This window comes from Rattus rattus, chromosome 9 (assembly GCF_011064425.1).
Source record: "Rattus rattus isolate New Zealand chromosome 9, Rrattus_CSIRO_v1, whole genome shotgun sequence".
Classification (NCBI taxonomy): Eukaryota; Metazoa; Chordata; class Mammalia; order Rodentia; family Muridae; genus Rattus; species Rattus rattus.
Genome location: NC_046162.1, coordinates 8,680,386 through 8,699,377, shown reverse-complemented (window position 1 = coordinate 8,699,377; position 18,992 = coordinate 8,680,386). Strand labels below are relative to the sequence as shown.

Here is an 18,992-nt window from a genome sequence, read left to right as displayed (position 1 = left end):
CTGGGACAACTCTCTAGTCTGCCATTATAACCCTGAGACTGCTGTATTGGATAATACCTGATTTAAGGGGGAAATGAGGTGGTGACCGTCAGTGTCCAGCGTCATCACGTTAAGGTATGAATGGGGAGGCATGGAGTTGGCAGAACGCATAAACACAGGAATCTTCTCTTTAGGTCAAACAGGTTTTCTTATTTTTTAGAGGGAAAAGCATGCGCACGCGTGTACACACACATTTGGCGAATGAAGAATCTGGTGGCCCTAAGAACTTTATTCTTTCTCTCATAGCTTATATATTCTAGCAAAATCTTTCAAGCAATATAAAAATTACAATGTGGTTATATTACTGGCAGGCTGCAATTTGCAGTTATAACCAAAGGATCATTGACTTTTGTTATTGATCTTTAAAAGTAATCTTATAAAACATAAAAGAGTCATAAATCTAAATTTTTATACATTAAAAAATATCAGTCATTTTTATTTTAAATCCTCAAGGTGAACACCTACTCAGTAACAGTTGTTTATTAAATTATATCAGGAAGCTTAGGGAAAAAATGGGTACAGAAATCAATCATCTCTTTGATCACAGAGAGGCTCACTGGCCAGTGCTAGTGGTGCTGCCACTCTTCTTGTTCCCTGACTTCAAAAATCCTTTGTTTAATTATCAAAAGTGTGCCTTTCTGACCTGTAAGTTGTTCCCTTAGATTTTTTTTGTCAAAGCCACTAACAAAAGCATCTTAACATAACTTTAGAGAGTCTGCATCTCTCAGTTCTTTCTGAAGGTGGTTGAATCACTAATCTGTAGCAGCAGTGCTGGAAAAAGATCAGTCACTGTTATAAGTGCCAATGACATTCTCCGCTGAGGGGAGAAGCCCCCTTAAAGTTTACCTACAACTCATAGATTATGAGGATGTCATGACTGTGAGGGCAACAAGCTGAGAGAAACTCCACAGCAGCATGAAGACCTCAAGACACAGTCTTCTGGGCTCTGCCTCTTTTTTTTTTTTTTTTTTTTTTTTTTTTTTTTTTTTTTTTTTTTTGAGCTGGGGACCGAACCCAGGGCCTTGCGCTTGCTAGGCAAGCGCTCTACCACTGAGCTAAATCCCCAACCCTGGGCTCTGCCTCTTTGAGGCATTTCCATCGTGGTTGTGCTAATGGCTGGGCCACAGTCTATGAGTTCAAAAGCTGTTTTGTTGTTCTTCCTCCACAACCCTGAACAGGTGACCAGATTTGGGTTGTGTGGCTGTAGTTTGCTAATCCATGAGTATTAGGGTTCTAGAGGAACAGAATTGATAGAATGAATACGAGCGTGCACACACACATACAAACACACACACACACACACACACACACACACACACACACACACACACACACAGTTTGTCTATCACAGTTAGACAAACCATGGCTGTCTATGAGTGTAAAGTTCAAGAACCCTGTAGCTGTTCAGTCCAAGAGGCTGCACGTCTCAGCTGGTCGTTAGTACATGCCGGAATCCTTAAGAAGTAGGCTCTAATGCCAGTGAAGGAACGAACTTGAGCCAGTAATAGCAAGAGTAGCAGGCAAAGAGAATGGTGTCCTCCTTCCATGTCCTTTATGTGGGTTGCCAACAGAAGGCATGGTCCAGATTTAAGGTGGAAAAGTCAAGATTGAAGGTTTGTCTTCTCACCTCAAAAATTCAGATTAGAAGTGGGTTGTCCCACTTAGATGACTTAATTTAAAAAAAGGTCAGGTGTGCCCAGCTATTTGGATTTTATAATTCCAGATGTAGTCAAGTTAACCAATGGCTATCACACTTTATTTATTTTATGTTCTTTAAAAAAAACTTATTTTAGGGCAGGTTAGGTGTCTCAGTGATTAAGTGCACTTGCTGCCTTTTCAGAGGGCCTGGGTTTTGCTCCAGCCTTTAACTCCAGCTCCAAGGGATCTGATGCCCTCAGGCCTCCAAGGGCACTTGCAAAAATGTAGAGCTCATGAACTCACCCATATACACTTTAAAAAAATTATTTTTATTTGTGTATGTATTTAACAAATGAGTGTCTTCTGACTACTGCTTTTATAATCCTCTGAATGTGGCTCTTTTCACATCACTGACCCTGCTTAAGATTCCCAGGAAATCCACATTCTTTGTTGCTGCATCTAGCTGACCCTTTGGAGTTGGGTCTGTCAGATTGTATCTGATTGCTTATATTCCCCAGCCTCTACTAGGTCCATGCTAGGCAGGCTGATATGTGCTCTGGCAGGCCTGTTGCTTGTTCCATGTTCTCAGTCTACATCTCCACTTACCCTTTCCTGCCATGCAGCTCTTCTCTGCTTGCTGCCTTGCTGGAACCCTCAGTGACTGATTCCCCAGGGCTTTAGGGCTTCCTGATGCCTAAGTTTTGCTCTGTACTGTATGGCACAGCCCCTTCTTTTAGGTGCTAGATCTGAGGAGGATTGACTTAACCTTGTGTGTGAGTGCTCAGAAAATATGAACTTGAGGCTAGTTCAATTCAAATTCTACCAGTGTCTTAGTCAGGGTTTCTATTCCTGCACAAACATCATGACCAAGAAGCAAATTGGGTTTATACCTCCATATTGCTGTTCATCACCAAAGGAAGTCAGGACAGGAACTCACACAGGGCAGGAACCTGGAGGCAAGAACTGATGCAGAGGCCATGGAGGGGTGCTGCTTACTGGCTTGCTCAGCTTGCTTTCTTTTAGAACCCAGGACCACCAGCCTACAATGGGCCCACTTCCCTTGATCACCAATTGAGAAAATGCCTCACAGCTGGATCTCATGGAACATTTCCTCAAGGGAGCGCCTTTCTCTGTGATAACCCAGCTTGTGTTGAGCTGACACCAAACCTGCCAGTACAACCAGAAAGCAGGTGATTGCAGTTTTATCTCACCAAGGTACCTGAGGTGATTTAGCATGTGTACACAAATGCACACACACCTTTTCATCCCCTGCATTATCAGAAGAATAGTGTTCTTTTATTTAGCTGTGGAAAAAATGACAAGAATAGCAGACAATCTATTGAAGATGGTAGAATAGTTATATTTTCTGCCACCATATTTAAGTTAAAAAACATTAATTTTATTTTTGTGTGGGTGTTGTCTTAGGGACCAAAAAGCAAGTTGTGGTTAAAAGGGTATATTTGGCTTATACTTCCATATCAATGCTCATCATGGAAGGAAGTCAGGATAGGAATTCAAATGAGGCAGGAACCTGAAGGCAGGAGCTGATGTAGAGGCCATCGATGCTGGATGGACACTGCTTATGGACTTGCTCAACATGACTTGCTCAGCCTACTTTCTTATAATGAACCCAGGACCACCAGCCCAGGCATGGAACCACAATGGGGATGGGCCCTCCTCCATCAGTAACAAATTAAGGAAATGAACTACAAGTGGAACTTATGGGGGTACTTTCTCAATTGAGGCTCCCTCCTGTCAGGTAATTCTAGTGTGTATGACAAGCTGACACAAGACTAGACAGCACAATCTTGCCTGTTGTGTTGCTGTGAAGAGACTATGACCAGAACATCTCTTAGAAGATAAAGTATTTAATTTGGGGCTTGCTAAGAGTTCTAGAGGGTGAGTAGGAAACAGGCATGGCCTTGGAGCAATAGCTGAAAGCTTTGCATTCTGATCTGTAGGCAGCAGGGAGAGGGGCGGGGCTGGAATGGGCTTTTGCAACCCCAAATTCCAGTAACAGACCTTTCCCAACAAGGCTTTACCTAATCCTTCCCAAATAGTTATGCTACCTGTGGACCAAGCTTTCAAACTTATGAGCCTGTGGGGTTATTCTAATTCCAACCACTACGCCTGTTTACATGTCTGTGTAACACTTGAATGCCTGTACCAATGGAAGCCAGAAGAGTGCTCGGGTCCCCTGGGACTAGAGTTACACAGTTCAGAGCTGCCATGTGGTCCTGGGAATTGAACCCCAGTCTTCTGGAAGAGCAGCCAGTGCTCTTAACTGAACCATCTCTCCAGCAACTGGCACAGTATTTTAAATATGTAAATGTAAAGCTGGTTGTAGCTTATCTCTAATTCAGAATTCCTACATGATGGAAGGTGGAGACAGAAGAATCCTTGGAAGCTTATGGGTGAGGTAGCCTAGCACACAGTGAACAAGACACCCTAGCTCAGACATGTTGGAAGGAGAAGTCAGACCTTAGACATTGTCTTTGGAGTTTCACACATGCACTACGGCAGGCTTATGCTCAATATGTATATACGAACTATGCGCACAGATCTACCAAGATGAAAATAAAAGAAAGAAACCATATCTTGTTGTTTAGCAGAGACTTTCTTACTCGACTTACCCACTCCTTGAGCATGACCTTATAGGCATTAGTCCAGTATTCTTTGTTGGGCCTGGAGGTGGCCATAATTCTACTCTTCTCTTTTTTTTTTTTTTTAATAAAACTTTGGTGGCGTTGAAAGGTCCACAGCAGACATCAGGGCACTTCCGTGTGACTTAGCCTTAGCCCCTTGTTCATGTCTTGTCCATTGAGTCAATTGCAGTCTTTGCTGTGTATTTAGTTTACAGGCTGGGAAAGCTACTTGCAAATGGCAGCTTGCTGTGAACCATGAATAACTTTAAACAGAATGGTGGTTTACTAAGGGTCAGGAGGGTCAGCCCAGGCTAGCATGACAATTACATATGTAAATGGGCTAATTCAAAGTTAAAGTGCTATCTAAATTTCTGCTCTAGAATTCCTCCTCAAAACTTGTTTGTTAAAAGTAACTTTTATTCGACTAATTTAGGTGTACTCTCAGAGGCTTAATGCCTCAGGCCGCTAACGGAGGCCTAGTCCAAGCACTCTTACCTAGACCTAGAATGTTTTCAGCCTCTGAGATTTACTGCTAAGTAAGCTCACCCTTTCTAGTTCTTTCTGAACTCTGTCTGACGGGTTCAACTCAGCTGTTCTGCCTCAAACTCCTCTCCAAGCTGACTGCTTCAATCTGGCTTCTCTCCTGGCCTCTCCTGAATTGCTTGTTTGATCTCAAACTAACTCTGGCCGTCTGTTCCATCTGCTGGCTCAGTCTGTCTTCACCTGTGCCTCCGTATTCTCTCTCTGCAGCTGTCTCTCTATAACTGTCATAGTAAAACTGCCTTCTTTCTTTGCACTGTCCCTTAAATAACTTCCTTCCCCCTCCCCCTCTCTCTGCTCTTGAGAGTTGGGCAGATCCTATTCTGTCGAATCTTTCTCTGATTCATCATGCTGTCTGCCACTCAATTAGACATCACTTTCAAACATGGATGCTTCTATAAACTAATAAGGTGTATACTAAAGGTGTGTCTGTGTTCCAGCCAGAAGGAGGATTAAAGGTGTGAGCTAAGGACTGAGCCACACCACAACTAGAAACAGGTTTTCCCAGTAAACAACACAGTCTTGGTTCACAGTGTGATTTCATATCCTCCAACAGCTGTTACTGACATGTTCGAAATTTACTGAGTACTTAGGCATGTTCCAAGGTCTGTGTTTTTATGGCCATTTTAACTAACAGCCAGAGATAGGCTCAGATTTAAGCTGCTTTACAGTGTGTTTGTTCCCACATCAGCCACTTACTGTAGTTCTGCCATTTAGTGTCACTATTAGCATAAGTCAGCTATCACTGAACTCCTGGGTGCAGTCACTCAGGTCAGCAGCAGGACTTTACATGTGAGGAACCACTTTCTCAGTAGTTCAGCTGCAGAATCTTTAGGTTATGATTTACTTATCTATGTCACATAGTTCTGAGGGAATAAGAACTGGGAGATATTCCTAAATTCACTATTTATTTAATTTTCATTACATTAAAACCTTTAATTCTGTGAATTGTCTGTGTGTTATGTGTATTGCCAAGGTGAACCTGTGGAGGTCAGAGTACATCTGTGGGAGGTGGCTCTCTCTTCCTAGGTGGCTGTCATTGATCAGGAGGTCCGAATAGGGCATCCGGTGCCTGGAACTAGATATGGGTGGTTTCGCACCAGCATGTGGGTGCTGGGGAGCTAACCTGGGTCATCTGCAAGAGCAAAAGCACTCTTAGCTTTGGAGTCATCCCTCTAGCTCCTAAGAAATATTTCTTAATTACATGTGGATCTTACCATTTAGCTTGAGGCCCATGTGAATCATGACAGTTAATATTTGAGGGAATAGCTGAGAACTGGAGCTGCTCTCGTATGTTTCTAGCAGTACTGCGGGCTGCTAGGAAAACAGTAACAGGTTGTTTTCTTGCTTTTCAGGACCTGAATGAGTTTAAGGAGATGACAACATGTGTCTTCCCCAGGTGAGCCTTCTGTAAGAGCCCTGACATTTAAGACACTCAATGAGGCACAAGTAGTAAGTTGTCCAAGCTGGGAAGGGATTTAATGGACTGCATATCTCCAGCTTGGCCATAGTTGACTGTTTAAATTTATGAGTAATTTGACCATCCTATTAAAGATCAGATTCTAACTTAGAGTGAAAGTAGAAAGAAGTTGACGGCTCCCCTTTTTCTCTCCTGCATCTTGCTTTCTTAAGGACTGGTGAAGGGTCCTCTTCTGGCCATTCACACATGGGGGATATACCCCTTTAATTGTTGATGTGTCTTAACTGACTGTGCTGTCTCCTCAGTTAAGAACTCTGTGGCGGGCTGGAGAGATGGTTCAATGGTTAAGAGCACTGACTGCTTTCCAGAGGTCCTGAGTTCAAATCCCAGCAACCACATGGGATCACAGCCATCTGTAATGAGACCTGATGCCATCTTCTGGTGTGTCTGAAAACAACTACAGTGTCGTTATATGGAATAAATAAATAAATCTTAAAAAAAAAAAAAAAAGACCTTTGTGGCTAGAGGCATTCCCCATCCTCACCCCTGCCATTCAGCATCTGCATCTCCATTGAGCACCCAGCTAACTGGAGGGAAGGTGGCTGTGTACAGACAGGATCTTGGTCACTCGTGAGTGCAGGGTAAAGAACACACACCCGAGAGTAGCTTCAGAGAACTGGTTCAGTTTATTGGAGTAAACAAAGGCTTTGTGGGGAATATCAGGGTGAGTGTACATTATTGGCTGGACCATCATTTGCACCAGGAGGAATTCTAAGTGCTGCTGGACTTGACCTTATAAGTGGAAAGGAAGTTTTAACCTGACCACTGCCTACATGACCTCCTCTAGGGAGGCAAGGGTGGGGGTACAGGACAACATGCACCAGGACATGCAGGCCTGGGGCATGAGGGGAGCAGTCCTACTCCTGCCGATTGTCCCCATTCTTGTTTTAGGCCTGCTCCCTCTAGTCCCATGGCTCCCTGGCTCCCTGGCTCTGTACACATCCTATCTTTCATTAATGCCAGTACTCTTAGTGTTTTTTACAGTTAGCATTGCATTTCATGAAGTTTGACCATGCCATTTGTGCATGTGTGATCAACCAAATTCATGGAGCTTTTGAAGAAGAGCAAGCTAGGTAGCTGTTGCTGCCATAGCCACAGTGTTTACATTCATGTGGAACTAGGCTTAGATAGAATTGTTACGTAGTCATTCTCTTCCCTAGTGTTTGTCTCTGTAGTAGAGAGGTTAAGTGTTCTGCTTTATCTCCTTGCTGGGATGTAATACCTGACACCGCCAGCTGGTGCATGGTCTGAGGGCCATGGTCTGTCTCCAGGGAAGAGGGATGCTGGGCTTCATGGCATTGAGCACTCACAAGAGCTGATTAGGAAGCAGAGAAAGGACTTACCTGCCTTTCTCTTCTGTCTTACCCACACAGTGAGGATAGCACTACCTGCTTTTTAGGTCTTCCTTCCTCAGTTAAACCTCTGGGAACTTCTCAAAGGATGGCACAGAGGTGTGCTTATAGGTGATTCCTAGTCCGGCCAAGCTGACAGTGGAGCTGGCACTGAAAGAATAGCAGCAGGGAACGTCCCAGTGCAGACTTTGGCTCCTGAAGAGTTCAGACTCCAAACCAGGCAGCAGCAGTGGGCGTGGTGGTGTGGGAGGGTGGATTCGGTAGAGCAGTGAAGTGTGGAGTGCTTGCCTTACTTTCAAGATGGAGACTGCCTGCAGCACTTTGGTGAGTGAAGGACGCAAGCAGATGAGACTCTGTCCTCAGCTCATCAGCCACACGGCCACTCGGTTCACACGGACCAGTGTGTTTGTTTCATCTCTCCACTTCTATGTGGAAGTGAAGAATATGAAGAATATGTTTTATTTATGAAATATTTTAAGTATTTTTATATTTTAACAAAGTACATTTTCGATATTGATATATATTTATTTACCTTATTAAAATGTGTTTTGTTTCTAGACTCTTGGATACTAAATTGATGGCCAGCACCCAGCCCTTTAAGGTATTATTTAAATTTGAACTGTCACTTATAAGGTATAATTTGAAGTTTCTGTTTGTTTGAGACAGACCCTTGCTATGAATGCCCAGGCAGGCCCTGAACTCACCCTGTAGCTAAACAGTAGTAACTTTGAGTTCCTGATACCCTGCCTTTGCCTCCCATGTGCTGAGGTGCAAGTGTGTGCTGTCATGTCCAGCTCTCTTCGAAAGTTTCTGCATTACCACAAATAGCTTTGGGATTCTGATCCAGTTAAGTGTTATTTCAAACACATTAGAAAATAATAAGAGAGAAGTTGGAAAAGAACAGAAATAATATAAAAATGTGAAGTTATCTTTATTTTTCCCGGTTTTGAATGTAAGTCCCCCACTTCCCCCCAGGGTTTCTTTGTATAATTGCCTTGGCTGTCTTGGAACTTGCTTTGTAGACCAGAGTGGCCTCAAATTCAGAGCTCCACCTCCCCTCTGCCTCCCAGGTGCTGTAAAGGCAAGTCCAACCACCACCCAGCTTGTAATTTATGTTATTAAATAGGTCATACCTGCAAACAGCTTGTCTTTGTCTACCTGCCTTCTTATTTTACATATTTGGACATCTTTTCTAATAATTTAAGTTAATGTATTTACATTCTTGTCAAGGACTTTCTGAACCTTCTGACCAGTACACTAGGACAGTGCTTTCCAGCTCTGTGTCTGCCAGCAATCTTGGACGTTAAGAACTGTTGTAGCCTTCCCACAGTGCCTGTCCAAGTGCTGCCATCCCCCAACTCTTCAGCAAACAGAAGCTTGTTTTTCTCCCTCTGCCAGGTTTTTTTTTTTTTCACAGTTTTGCTTTTGTAATGTGTGGTTATCTTTAAACTCTTCATCCTGCTGCCTCAGCCTCAGATAGCTGGGATTACAGGTGAGCACCAGGACTGCCTGAGTTTGTAGGTTTTTACACTGTATGTCTTTCCATGTCATCATAACTTTCAGTAGTGAACCTTGAACTTGCTCCTTTCACAAATTTATTCTAATGGCTTCTATTCTTTTAGAAGACACAAGAGGGCAGTATGGGGTGCTTTTTTCCATGCGTATACCCTAAATTGACTCTCCTTAATCTCTTGCTCTGAGATGAAATGTCCTAACTGTCCGCCTCTTGCTTTGCAGGATATCATTAACAATACATCCCTTGCAGAGTTGGAAAAGCGGTTGAAAGAGACACCTTTTGACCCTCCTAAAGTTGGTAAGAACCTGAAAACCATCCAACTTCGGAAATTACTAATATGTTCTATAGAAAAGAATGTAAAATGTCTCTGAAACAGTAATGAATTGTTTGTAGACTTGGACTGGGTTAGCCTTCAGGCCCTGACTGGATGGCTGCTTTCTGAATAAAGACAGTATTCTAGTTCTATGTCTAGCTATATCCACATCATGTTAAAAGAGTTGGGTAGCCATTCACTCTGACGTTTGGCAATTAAAGTTTTAAGGCTTTTATTTCCTAATGCTTGGAATTCTCCCAAAACTTGATGTATCCTTTTATCTGGTACATTGTTTGAACAGAAACAGAGAGTCAGTGACTGGTCATTAGAGAGGCAATGAAAATACATTTTGGGTCACAGAAAACCCAAGAACTGGGTGTGCTGCCAAGATTAGAACACACCTCAGTGTCCTCTGAGCTAAACAGTATCCTTGAGGAAAGCCAGCAGTCAGGAGGAACACTTGGTATCATATGAGTTGTGTGGTATGAGTGGCCCCACCACTGTGTTTTGGGGTGCTGTGTCCTTGGTCCTGTTATCCACATTATGCTGCTGACTCTACAGTCCTTGGGCTGTGGCCGGAGACATTGAGCATAGCATTAGTGGTCCAGAAGTTGGTGATGGAGGGTAGTAGGGTGGACAGGGCCATAGGTATTTGCTTCCCTTTTGGGTAATAGTCCAAGAGTTCCATGTGAGCTAGGTAGAGGGAAGGAAACCCACACCCTGTGTGTAATGAGATAATTGATCTGGGGAATAACGATCTTCAGCAGGTGCTGTCGAGGGTCTTACTTAAGCACTACAGTGTTAAAAGGCTTTCTTTCTTAGCAAGTGTCCAGCCCAATATTTAGTATGTGAGGAAATTAAAGAATTCTTACATAAAAAATATAAATGGTTCTAGTCATTCCATCAATAGTTTCCACTCTTGTTCTGATAAGGCAGTGGCCTTTTTAACATTTATTGCCAGTTTGATTCTAGGAAAGAATTATGAGTAGGAGCCATATCCTGTCCTATTATTTTCATATTTTATTGGTACGGAATTTACTCAAAAGCAGATTATGATTCTTACAGTCACTCAGCACCTGTATGTATCAGTGAGACTAAGAATCAACTTATAAATGATTTTGTAGTACAGTGGCCCCATGGACTGAGGGCAGCATTACAGCAAACTGTGATCTTTTTGGGGTTGAGTGTGCTTTTGTCTGTATAAATTGCCAAGCTTGGAACAGCAGGGGACCCTGCTGCAATAGTTGGGCTCACTTGCCTTATGGGGATTATTTGGGGTACTGATGGGTAATGGTTATGCATCTGTCATGTCCCAGGCACTAGGTGAAAACTTAAGCAACATGCCCCAAAGCCTTACGAAGGAAGGCAGCTTATCATTTAAGGAAGGCAGGAAGCCCGGGCTTAGGGGTGAAGGGCTTTGCCCAGGGTCACGTCTGTGTGAGTGATGGACACTGCATGACCTCTAAGTCTTGTGGGTTTGTTATAGGTTTACTTTGTTTACGTTTACTTTTTAAAGACAGGGTCTTACTTTGTAACTGAGGTTGGACTATAACTCACTATTTAGCCTAAGCTGGCCTTGGTTCTTGCTATGGCTCTTCTGCCTCAGCTTCCCAAGTACATCGATTGCAAGCGTGGCCACCGGGCCCAGTTTGGAGTCCTGCTTCCTCTCTGCTTTGTCCTACATGATAACAATAGCAGCATGGGAAACATAACTTTGCAAATGGCTCCAGTCAGTGTGGCTGCAGAGGCCTACAGCTGAATCTTGGTAAGGAAACTGAGGTCTGAACTGAAATTCCCATTTTCAGGGCCTTTGTTATCGCATATTATAAGGTCTTATGTGGATAGAACTGAGAAACAAGACAGGTTTCTCTGTGTCTTCAGGCCACATCTACAACACACAAGAATGCAGTTTGAATTTGGCCAGATGTCATACTTACTAGTCTTCATATTTTGGGATGCACTGGGGAATTGATGGTTCCTTTCTTCCTCTTTAGAGAGTGCGGAAGGCTTTCCAAGCTACGACACAGCTTCTGAGCAGCTGCATGAGGCAGGTTATGATGCGTACATCACAGGACTCTGCTTCATCTCCATGGCAAATTACTTAGGTACTTGAGATTGTTTCTGTCAAAGAGTGGGTCTCTCCTGCTTCCTGTTAGCTCAGCCTGCTGGGATGAATTACTGAAGACCAGGCTTAGACAGTAGACCCATGTTTCTCATGGAGGAGGAGACTTGGAAGCCCAGGATTGAGGGGCCCTCACCTGCACACTAGCTTTCCGACAGTTGTCATTTACATAGAGTGCTAGAGGAAGGACACACCTGTGTTTCCTGTGAAGGAGTCGGCTACCCTACTTGACCCCCAAACAGCTCATCTATAGACATCACTGTTTGGGATTCAACGTCCATGTAGGAGTGGGGAAGGGATGGCCACCTGCATCACCACCGTGGTCCTAGGCTGTGGCCATCCTGGGGAGCTGGAAGAGTTGAAGCTGGGACACTTAGGAAAGGACAGCTGACACTGCCTGTTGTAAGGTGTTGACTCTCACTGAATGGAACACACTATGTCTGCGCTTCTGCACTTTGACCGTGTGCCGTGTGTAATACCCTGCTTCTCTTCACTAGGTTCTTTACTCAGTCCTCCAAAAACGTGTGTGTCCGCCAGATCAAAGCTCATCGAACCCTTTTTTAACAAGTAAGTAACCAGAGGGTTGCAACCTGGTTCTTACACTGTGGACAAGACCCACACCTTGGGGGACAGTGATCCAGGGTACATTTTAATTAAATATTTCTCATCTTTAGTAGCTTAGGTGTTTTTTGAAAGTGGAAATTGAGGTTTTGGAAAGAAAGCATTGTTGATGGCATGTGTCTTTTCCAAGAAAAAGATAGTGGCTTTGGCATTTAAACCACCTTCAAAGGATGCTTATGTTTTCGTTAAGCCCACTGCCTGATGAACTCTGCATGCAGCATTGTTGTTCATTCATATTTGCCTCATTAACTGAGTACGTGCTATCTCTAAGGAGATGTTCGATAAATAGCAGGATGCTGCTCTGGTGATTCATGCTCATTGCCTCTCTGTTTGCCTCTTTTTCCTTCCTGGTGTGCTGGGGATTGAACCAGGGTCTCCTGTATGCTAGTGTCCTCCTGTCTGTCTCATCTAATGAGGGAAAAACTTGTTCTGAAGAAGTCTTAAGTTCAGAGCAGTTTTCAAGAATCTCAAATATTGTTATTTCAAAGTGTGGTTTGTGCTTACTTGGCCAGGTTGTGACTAAAGATATGGATGTGATGCTTAGGCAGCTAAGTCTGGTTCTGTGCCACAGCCCTCAGCCTTCGTCTTGGCCTCAGCCTCTCCAACAGAGTTGATATTAGATTCCGGGTGAGCCAGAGAGACTGAGGCAGGCACATCCAGCATGGTAGGAAACAGCTGTTCCAGGGTTGGCAATTCCATCCTTTCCATACATTTATGTGCAGCAGTTACATTGTATCAAGGCTTTACAGGGGAGGATACTATTTCCTTAGGGTGCCTTTATTAAGTACAGTTCCACAGTTGTATACTTAGTCTGCTGTAGTAACAACTGCTACTTCCAAACCATGCTTCTTACAGGCTCTGGGTAGTGATATTCCCTGAGTTAGTGAGTTTTACTGTGAATTCTAGTGTGGCTTCATTTATTTTCTTTTTTCTCACTAGCTTCCTCCTATCATTATTAATTTTATCTGTGAGTGTTTTGCCTCCATGTATGTCTGCACACCATGTGCACTCCTGTACCTTCAGAGACCAGAAGAAGGAGTTAGATCCCCTGTAACTGGAGTTTGTAGCCGGAATTACAGTTGTGAGCTGCAGTGCAGGTGCTGTGAACTGAACCTGAGTCCTCTGGAAAAGCAGCCAGTTCTCTTAGCCACTGAGCAAGCAGTCTGTCCAATACCTCTTTCTTCTATTTTTGTTGGTATTTTATTTGGAAGTTCAGAGGAAATATGTATGATAATTGATGGCCTTTTCAAAAGATCTATGTAACAGTGTGATGTTTATTGGAAATTAAGTTGAAGTTTTTTGCATGGAAAATGAGTTGTACTAACACAAAAGGCATTTCTGTCTTTGGCCAGTTCATTAAGAGTGGGGTAAAAAGGGTGAAAAATAATTTTCTTAGTGTTTACCTCTTATTTTAGAGCAGTGATTATCTTTGTATCTTCTTAAGTCTGTACCACAGACTGGCATGAAGTCTGCTGGATACTATGCTTCCCTCACACATCACAAACAGTAGTGTGTTCTGGTGTCATCAGATTTCTATTTACAAGTAAAGTTTGAGACAGGTTGGCAGGTAAAGGCACTTGGCACACAAGCCTGGCAACATGAGTTTGGTTCTTAGAATCTATTAAAGTTAGAGTGAGAGAACTCACTCCACAGAGTTGTTCTGACTTCCACACGAATGCTGTAACATGTGCAACCACATACACATAGCATGCACACATAGAGTAAGAATTATATAGAGAACTTTTAACAAAGAAGAAAAGGGTAAACCTTTAGCAGAAATATACTCATATTACCATGGAAAAATGTGTATGCATGTGAATGTGCGTGTACCCACCGACAATGAGGATGGAACCCTGTATCCTGTGATCCTGTGTGTGCTAAGCCTTATGACTGAGCTACACCTCTAGCCAGTGAAGTCCATGTGTGTGTGTGTGTGTGTGTGTGTGTGTGTGTGTGTGTGTGTGTGTGTGTGAGTGTGTGTAGAGAGAGAGAAAGAGAGAGAGAGAGAGAGAGAGAGAGAGTCAAAGACACTGAGTCATGGCAATGAGAATCTGGTGGCAGTGTCCTGCTTGTTTCTGTGGGGAACTCTCTGGTCAGGACATGGTCTATTTTATAACCTTGGTCTATTTTAATCAATGCATAGAAAACCAGACTTAGAGAGGATACTTTGGCCAAACCCTTTCTAGATAGAATGAGATAAAAATATGCTTTTACTATTACTGAACCACAAAGGAGAGTCAGGCCTTTGCCTTGTATCCTGTGAACAGCTTTCTGTCTGCAAGGCATCCTGACATCTCTTGCAGATAACCTTCTATGAAGCTTTATGAAATTAGGAGTTCCACCTCTACTCAGCACTGCCTCCCTGTCCTGCTCCCTAAAAATGATTGTGGTTGTGGTAAGAGGTAGGTTTCACATTTTTAGCTTTAAAGCTAGCAGTTAAGTGTTTTACCCTTTGGATATAGATACAGCTGCAAGTGTGAAGTGTGAAGTGTGAAGTGTACAGTTGCATGTTCTGCTTTCATGTGGGAAGATTGTGCCGGCCTGGTCAGGGAAGCAAGAGCACTTTGAACTGGGTAGTTAAGAACGTTGTTATTCAGATGACGATAATGCTACAGTTATGAAAGGTTGTGACAGTATGTTTAAGAGCAGCAGGTAGAGAGGGGAGATTTCTTATGGTTCAGTCCCCCAAATAAAGCACACCCATGGTTTGTTCCTTTCATCTATGGAAAGTGACCATGTTCTGGCAATTTTAGCTATAGTTAGTTAACCTGCCCTGTGCTCCTGATGGGTTGCATGAGTGCACCTGCCCAACAGCTATCTGGATTTGCAAATGAAAGAAAGACACACACACACACACACACACACACACACACACACACACACACACACACACACACCAGTTAATTTTGATATGCCTTGGGTAGCTCAAAGGCTGGGCACTTCTAATCCTTCCAACGACTTGCAAATACTCCCCTCGGATTAAAATCTGTATTTCATTTCTCCCCAATTAGGGATGTGGCCATTAGAGCCACTTACCTGAATTCTTTTTTTTTCCCCATCTTTATTAACTTGGGTGTTTCTCATTTACATTTCGATTGTTATTCCCTTGCCCGGTTTCCAGGCCAACATCCCCCTAATCCCTCCTCCTCCCCTTCTATATGGGTGTTCCCCTCCCCATCCTCCCCCCATTACCGACCTCCCCCCAACAATCACGTTCACTGGGGGTTCAGTCTTGGCAGGACCAAGGGCTTCCTCTTCCACTGGTGCACTTACTAGGCTGTTCATTGCTACCTATGAGGTTGGAGCCCAGGGTCAGTCCATGTTTAGTCTTTGGGTAGTGGCTTAGTCCCTGGAAGCTCTGGTTGGTTGGCATTGTTGTTCATATGGGGTCTCAAGCCCCTTCAAGCTCTTCCAGTCCTTTCACTGACTCTTTCAACGGGGGTCCTGTTCTCAGTTCAGTGGTTTGCTGCTGGCATTCGCCTATGTATTTGCCATATTCTGGCTGTGTCTCTCAGGAGAGATCTACATCCGGTTCCTGTCAGTCTGCACTTCTTTGCTTCATCCATCTTATCTAGTTTCTTACCTGAATTCTTACCTGACTGGTCTGTCCTAGCTGCTCTCCTGGCAATTCTCTTTCTTCCTCTCCTCTCTCTTCCCATCCTGGGAATCCTAAAAGTCCCGCCTCTGTCTGTCCTGCCTAGCCATTGGCTACTGGCATCTTTATTTACCAATCAGAGCCAACTGGGGGCAGGGTCCCTCAGTGTCTTAGGTGTAAGCAGTTTGGGGGACCAAAATTAACATTATAACACAAGCAGCATTAGGCCAAATGTACTTCAGGCAATAGACAGGGTCTTTCTTTACTTTTTTCTTTTTTTTACTTACTAGTAGTTGGGGAGTACTGTGAGTCCAGATGCATGCATGCTGTAGCTCATGCATACCTTGGTGCATGTGTGGATGTTAGAAGACAACTTTTGGGAGTTAGTTCTCTCCTTTTATCTTTAGGGTGGCTCTAGGGATTAAACTCAGGTTGACAGGCTCGCCATCTTGATGGCCCCTTCTTTTGTTTGTTTGTTTGTTTGTTTGTTTTCGTAATAAATATGGCTCAAAATTTATCAAAGTTGATTGATTTGTTTGGTGTTTTTTGAGTCAGCGTCTCTCTATGTAACCCTGTCTGTTGTGGAAGCCACTTTGTAGACCAAGCTGGCCTCAAACTCATTAGAGATCCTTTTTCTGCCTCCTGAGTACTGGGATTAAAGATGTGTACCACTTCATTGAAGGGATTTTGAGACTGAAGGATTATAGGAAAATAAAATACTAAGGATTAGAGCCTCAGCTCCTGGAAAGAGAGCCATTACTGCCCAGCAGCGTGTATGCAATGTTAGGATGTTTGGTGTTAATGTGTGGGGGAGGACATACTTTCCTGTCTCTCTGCTCAGCCCCCAGAGAGACTTCTGTCCCTGGCCACACAGAGCAGTCGCCCCCTCCTTATAGCTTGCCACTTGTTAATGCAAGTGTGAGCTGTGGCGCTAGCACATGTGTGACAGGGCCACAGGGTTGTTTCCGTCCGAGTTTAAGACCATTTGCTCACTCTTCTGGGTTTCATCTTTCTCATCTGCAAATTGTGGCAGCTAGGGCTCTTCTGCGGGACTCTTTGGAACAACAAAGCAGAGTGTGCTCCGTGCAGAGCACACAGGCCTCGGGCAACTTGTCTCTCTTGCCTCTGATCCTCTGGACAGGTGTGGAGAGTGGAAGAAGTGCTGTTTGGTTCCTACAGGAGACACTGTGTAATCGTGTCTTCTGCACCATCCAGACTCTTTAAATAGGAATTTGTATTAAATTATGACCCTTGACAGAAAGCAGGAGAAGAGAAACTGTACTTGTAGGGAGAAGACTTGAATGGGTCACTTGTCATCTGTTTTGTTTTCCCCTTAGAGCCAAGAGGCTGTCCTCCGCTGGCTGCCAGCTGTTCGGTGGTGTTTTCACTGGGTGAGGGTAGTACTCAGTGTGCTCTGTTTCTTTCCCTCTTCGTTTTCACCTGCTGTACTGAGATGGAAGGTCCAGCACAACATGGCTCGTCTGTCCATGTAGAGCATATAATTTAATGTTTTGGCAGATAAAGTTAGTTTTTAAGAATTCATTTTGTGGGGCTGGAGAGATGGCTCAGTGGTTAAGAGCACTGACTGCTCTTCCAGAGGTCCTGAGTTCAATTCCCAGCAACCACATGGTGGCTCACAACCATCTGTAATGGGATCTGATGCCCTCTTCTGGTGTGTCTGAAGACAGCGACAGTGTTCTCAAAATAAATAAATAAATCTTTAAAGAATTCATTTTGTGGGTATATGTGTATGTGTGGGTGTATACTCTACACAGATATGTGGTGGTCAGAGGACAACTTTTGGGAGCCAGTTTTCTGCTGCCATTAGCTGTCTTCAGGCCTGTGTGGCCAGCATTTTGACTCACTGAGCCATTTACCAGCCAGGGCTATTAATTTTTCAGAATTGTAATAAAACACTCATAACCTTTTCTGGCTTTGCCATTTAAATACAATATTGAGCAACCACCAGTACCCTCTAATGTAGAACCTGTTGATCCTCTAGCAGAACTCTGTGGCCCTCATGCACCCCAGCCTGCTTTCTCTCCTTTAGCCTTTCCCCTTCCTATGGATGTGTCCTTTGATGGCCCGTTTGTTTTTAAGCAGTGTATTGCTCCAGTGGAGTATAATGTGCTAAAACTATTGACATTTCAGAAACACCAGGAACATTTCCTTTTGTAATTGTGGTCTATTGTGACCACTTCTTGGACTTCCAATCTCCCAGATGCATAGATGTGTCTTCGTGGGCTCATCTCTACTAAGAGGTTGGCTTAAGAGGTGGCTAAATTGAAGAGGGAGAGCCATAGTACCAGGGAACATCTGCTGGACAAGAGTCACAACACCCAGAGAGGTGGCTCTTGTTATGTAGCCCAGGCTGGCCTTGAGTTTGTGATCTTCCTGCCTTGGCCTCCTATTTGCACTACTAAGTTTTAAACGTAGTTTTGTACACTGTTCATCAAGGTAAAGGATCATCCTGTCCTGGGCATACCAGATTACTCAGAATTGGCATCAGTTAGTACCCAGGTTGGCATCATCTTGTCTAATCTCATCTCCAACAGATTTATTTTAAAGGAATGACCTAAGGGAGAAAAAAAATGGGGGTACAGAAGTATGGACTAGAAAATAAATACAAATGTAAGCTGTTTTACTAATTTTATAACCACAAATGTGTACAGAGAATGGTGCCCTGTACAAAACCCAACAGATTCAAATGAGGTGTTCCCTTAGCAAGGCTGAGGACTCAGATATTTGGATATTCAGAAGACTCTGGTATTGGAATTGAGGATGCAGTCCTTGTTTTCAGATGGATCACTGGGTGTTTGGCACAATCCACGCTATTAACCAGATTTGAACAGAAGAACGGTCACCTGACCCAGGGAGAAGTGGATGAAGGGTTTGGTCTCATGTGTCACGTAGCTACCGAAGGTCCGGCCCACGATGCAGTGCCAGGTGGGGTTGGACTTCTTGTTAGACTCCTCCTTGCTAGGGGCCGCAATACCCTTCTCCATGCTGCACTTCTCCAGCGCCTGAGCAGCGCGCTCCACCGAGTCCTGTTGCATCCCTTCCAACTTGTCTGCGTTTGTGATCACCACCTTCCAGTCGCACATGGTTACCATGGAGCAGGGGCCAGCCGG

General features: G+C 43.9%; 2 protein-coding genes across 5 annotated transcripts in view; one reads left to right on the top strand and one right to left on the bottom strand.

The window, feature by feature from the left end:
- The window catches only part of Parn (poly(A)-specific ribonuclease), a 129,900-nt gene that overhangs the window by 35,520 nt on the left and 75,388 nt on the right, over positions 1-18,992 (top strand). For all 4 annotated transcript variants that reach the window (XM_032911807.1, XM_032911806.1, XM_032911805.1 and 1 more), the window contains exons 14-18: positions 6,218-6,261; positions 8,253-8,295; positions 9,432-9,507; positions 11,518-11,628; positions 12,143-12,212. In XM_032911807.1, coding sequence (XP_032767698.1) covers positions 6,218-6,261; positions 8,253-8,295; positions 9,432-9,507; positions 11,518-11,628; positions 12,143-12,212 — 344 coding nt within the window. The remainder of the gene's footprint in view (positions 1-6,217; positions 6,262-8,252; positions 8,296-9,431; positions 9,508-11,517; positions 11,629-12,142; positions 12,213-18,992) is intronic.
- On the bottom strand, positions 18,677-18,965 carry LOC116908589 (dynein light chain 1, cytoplasmic-like). Its single transcript, XM_032911808.1, has one exon. The coding sequence runs from the start codon at positions 18,963-18,965 to the stop codon at positions 18,696-18,698; it is 270 nt and encodes an 89-aa protein (XP_032767699.1). The 3' UTR covers positions 18,677-18,695.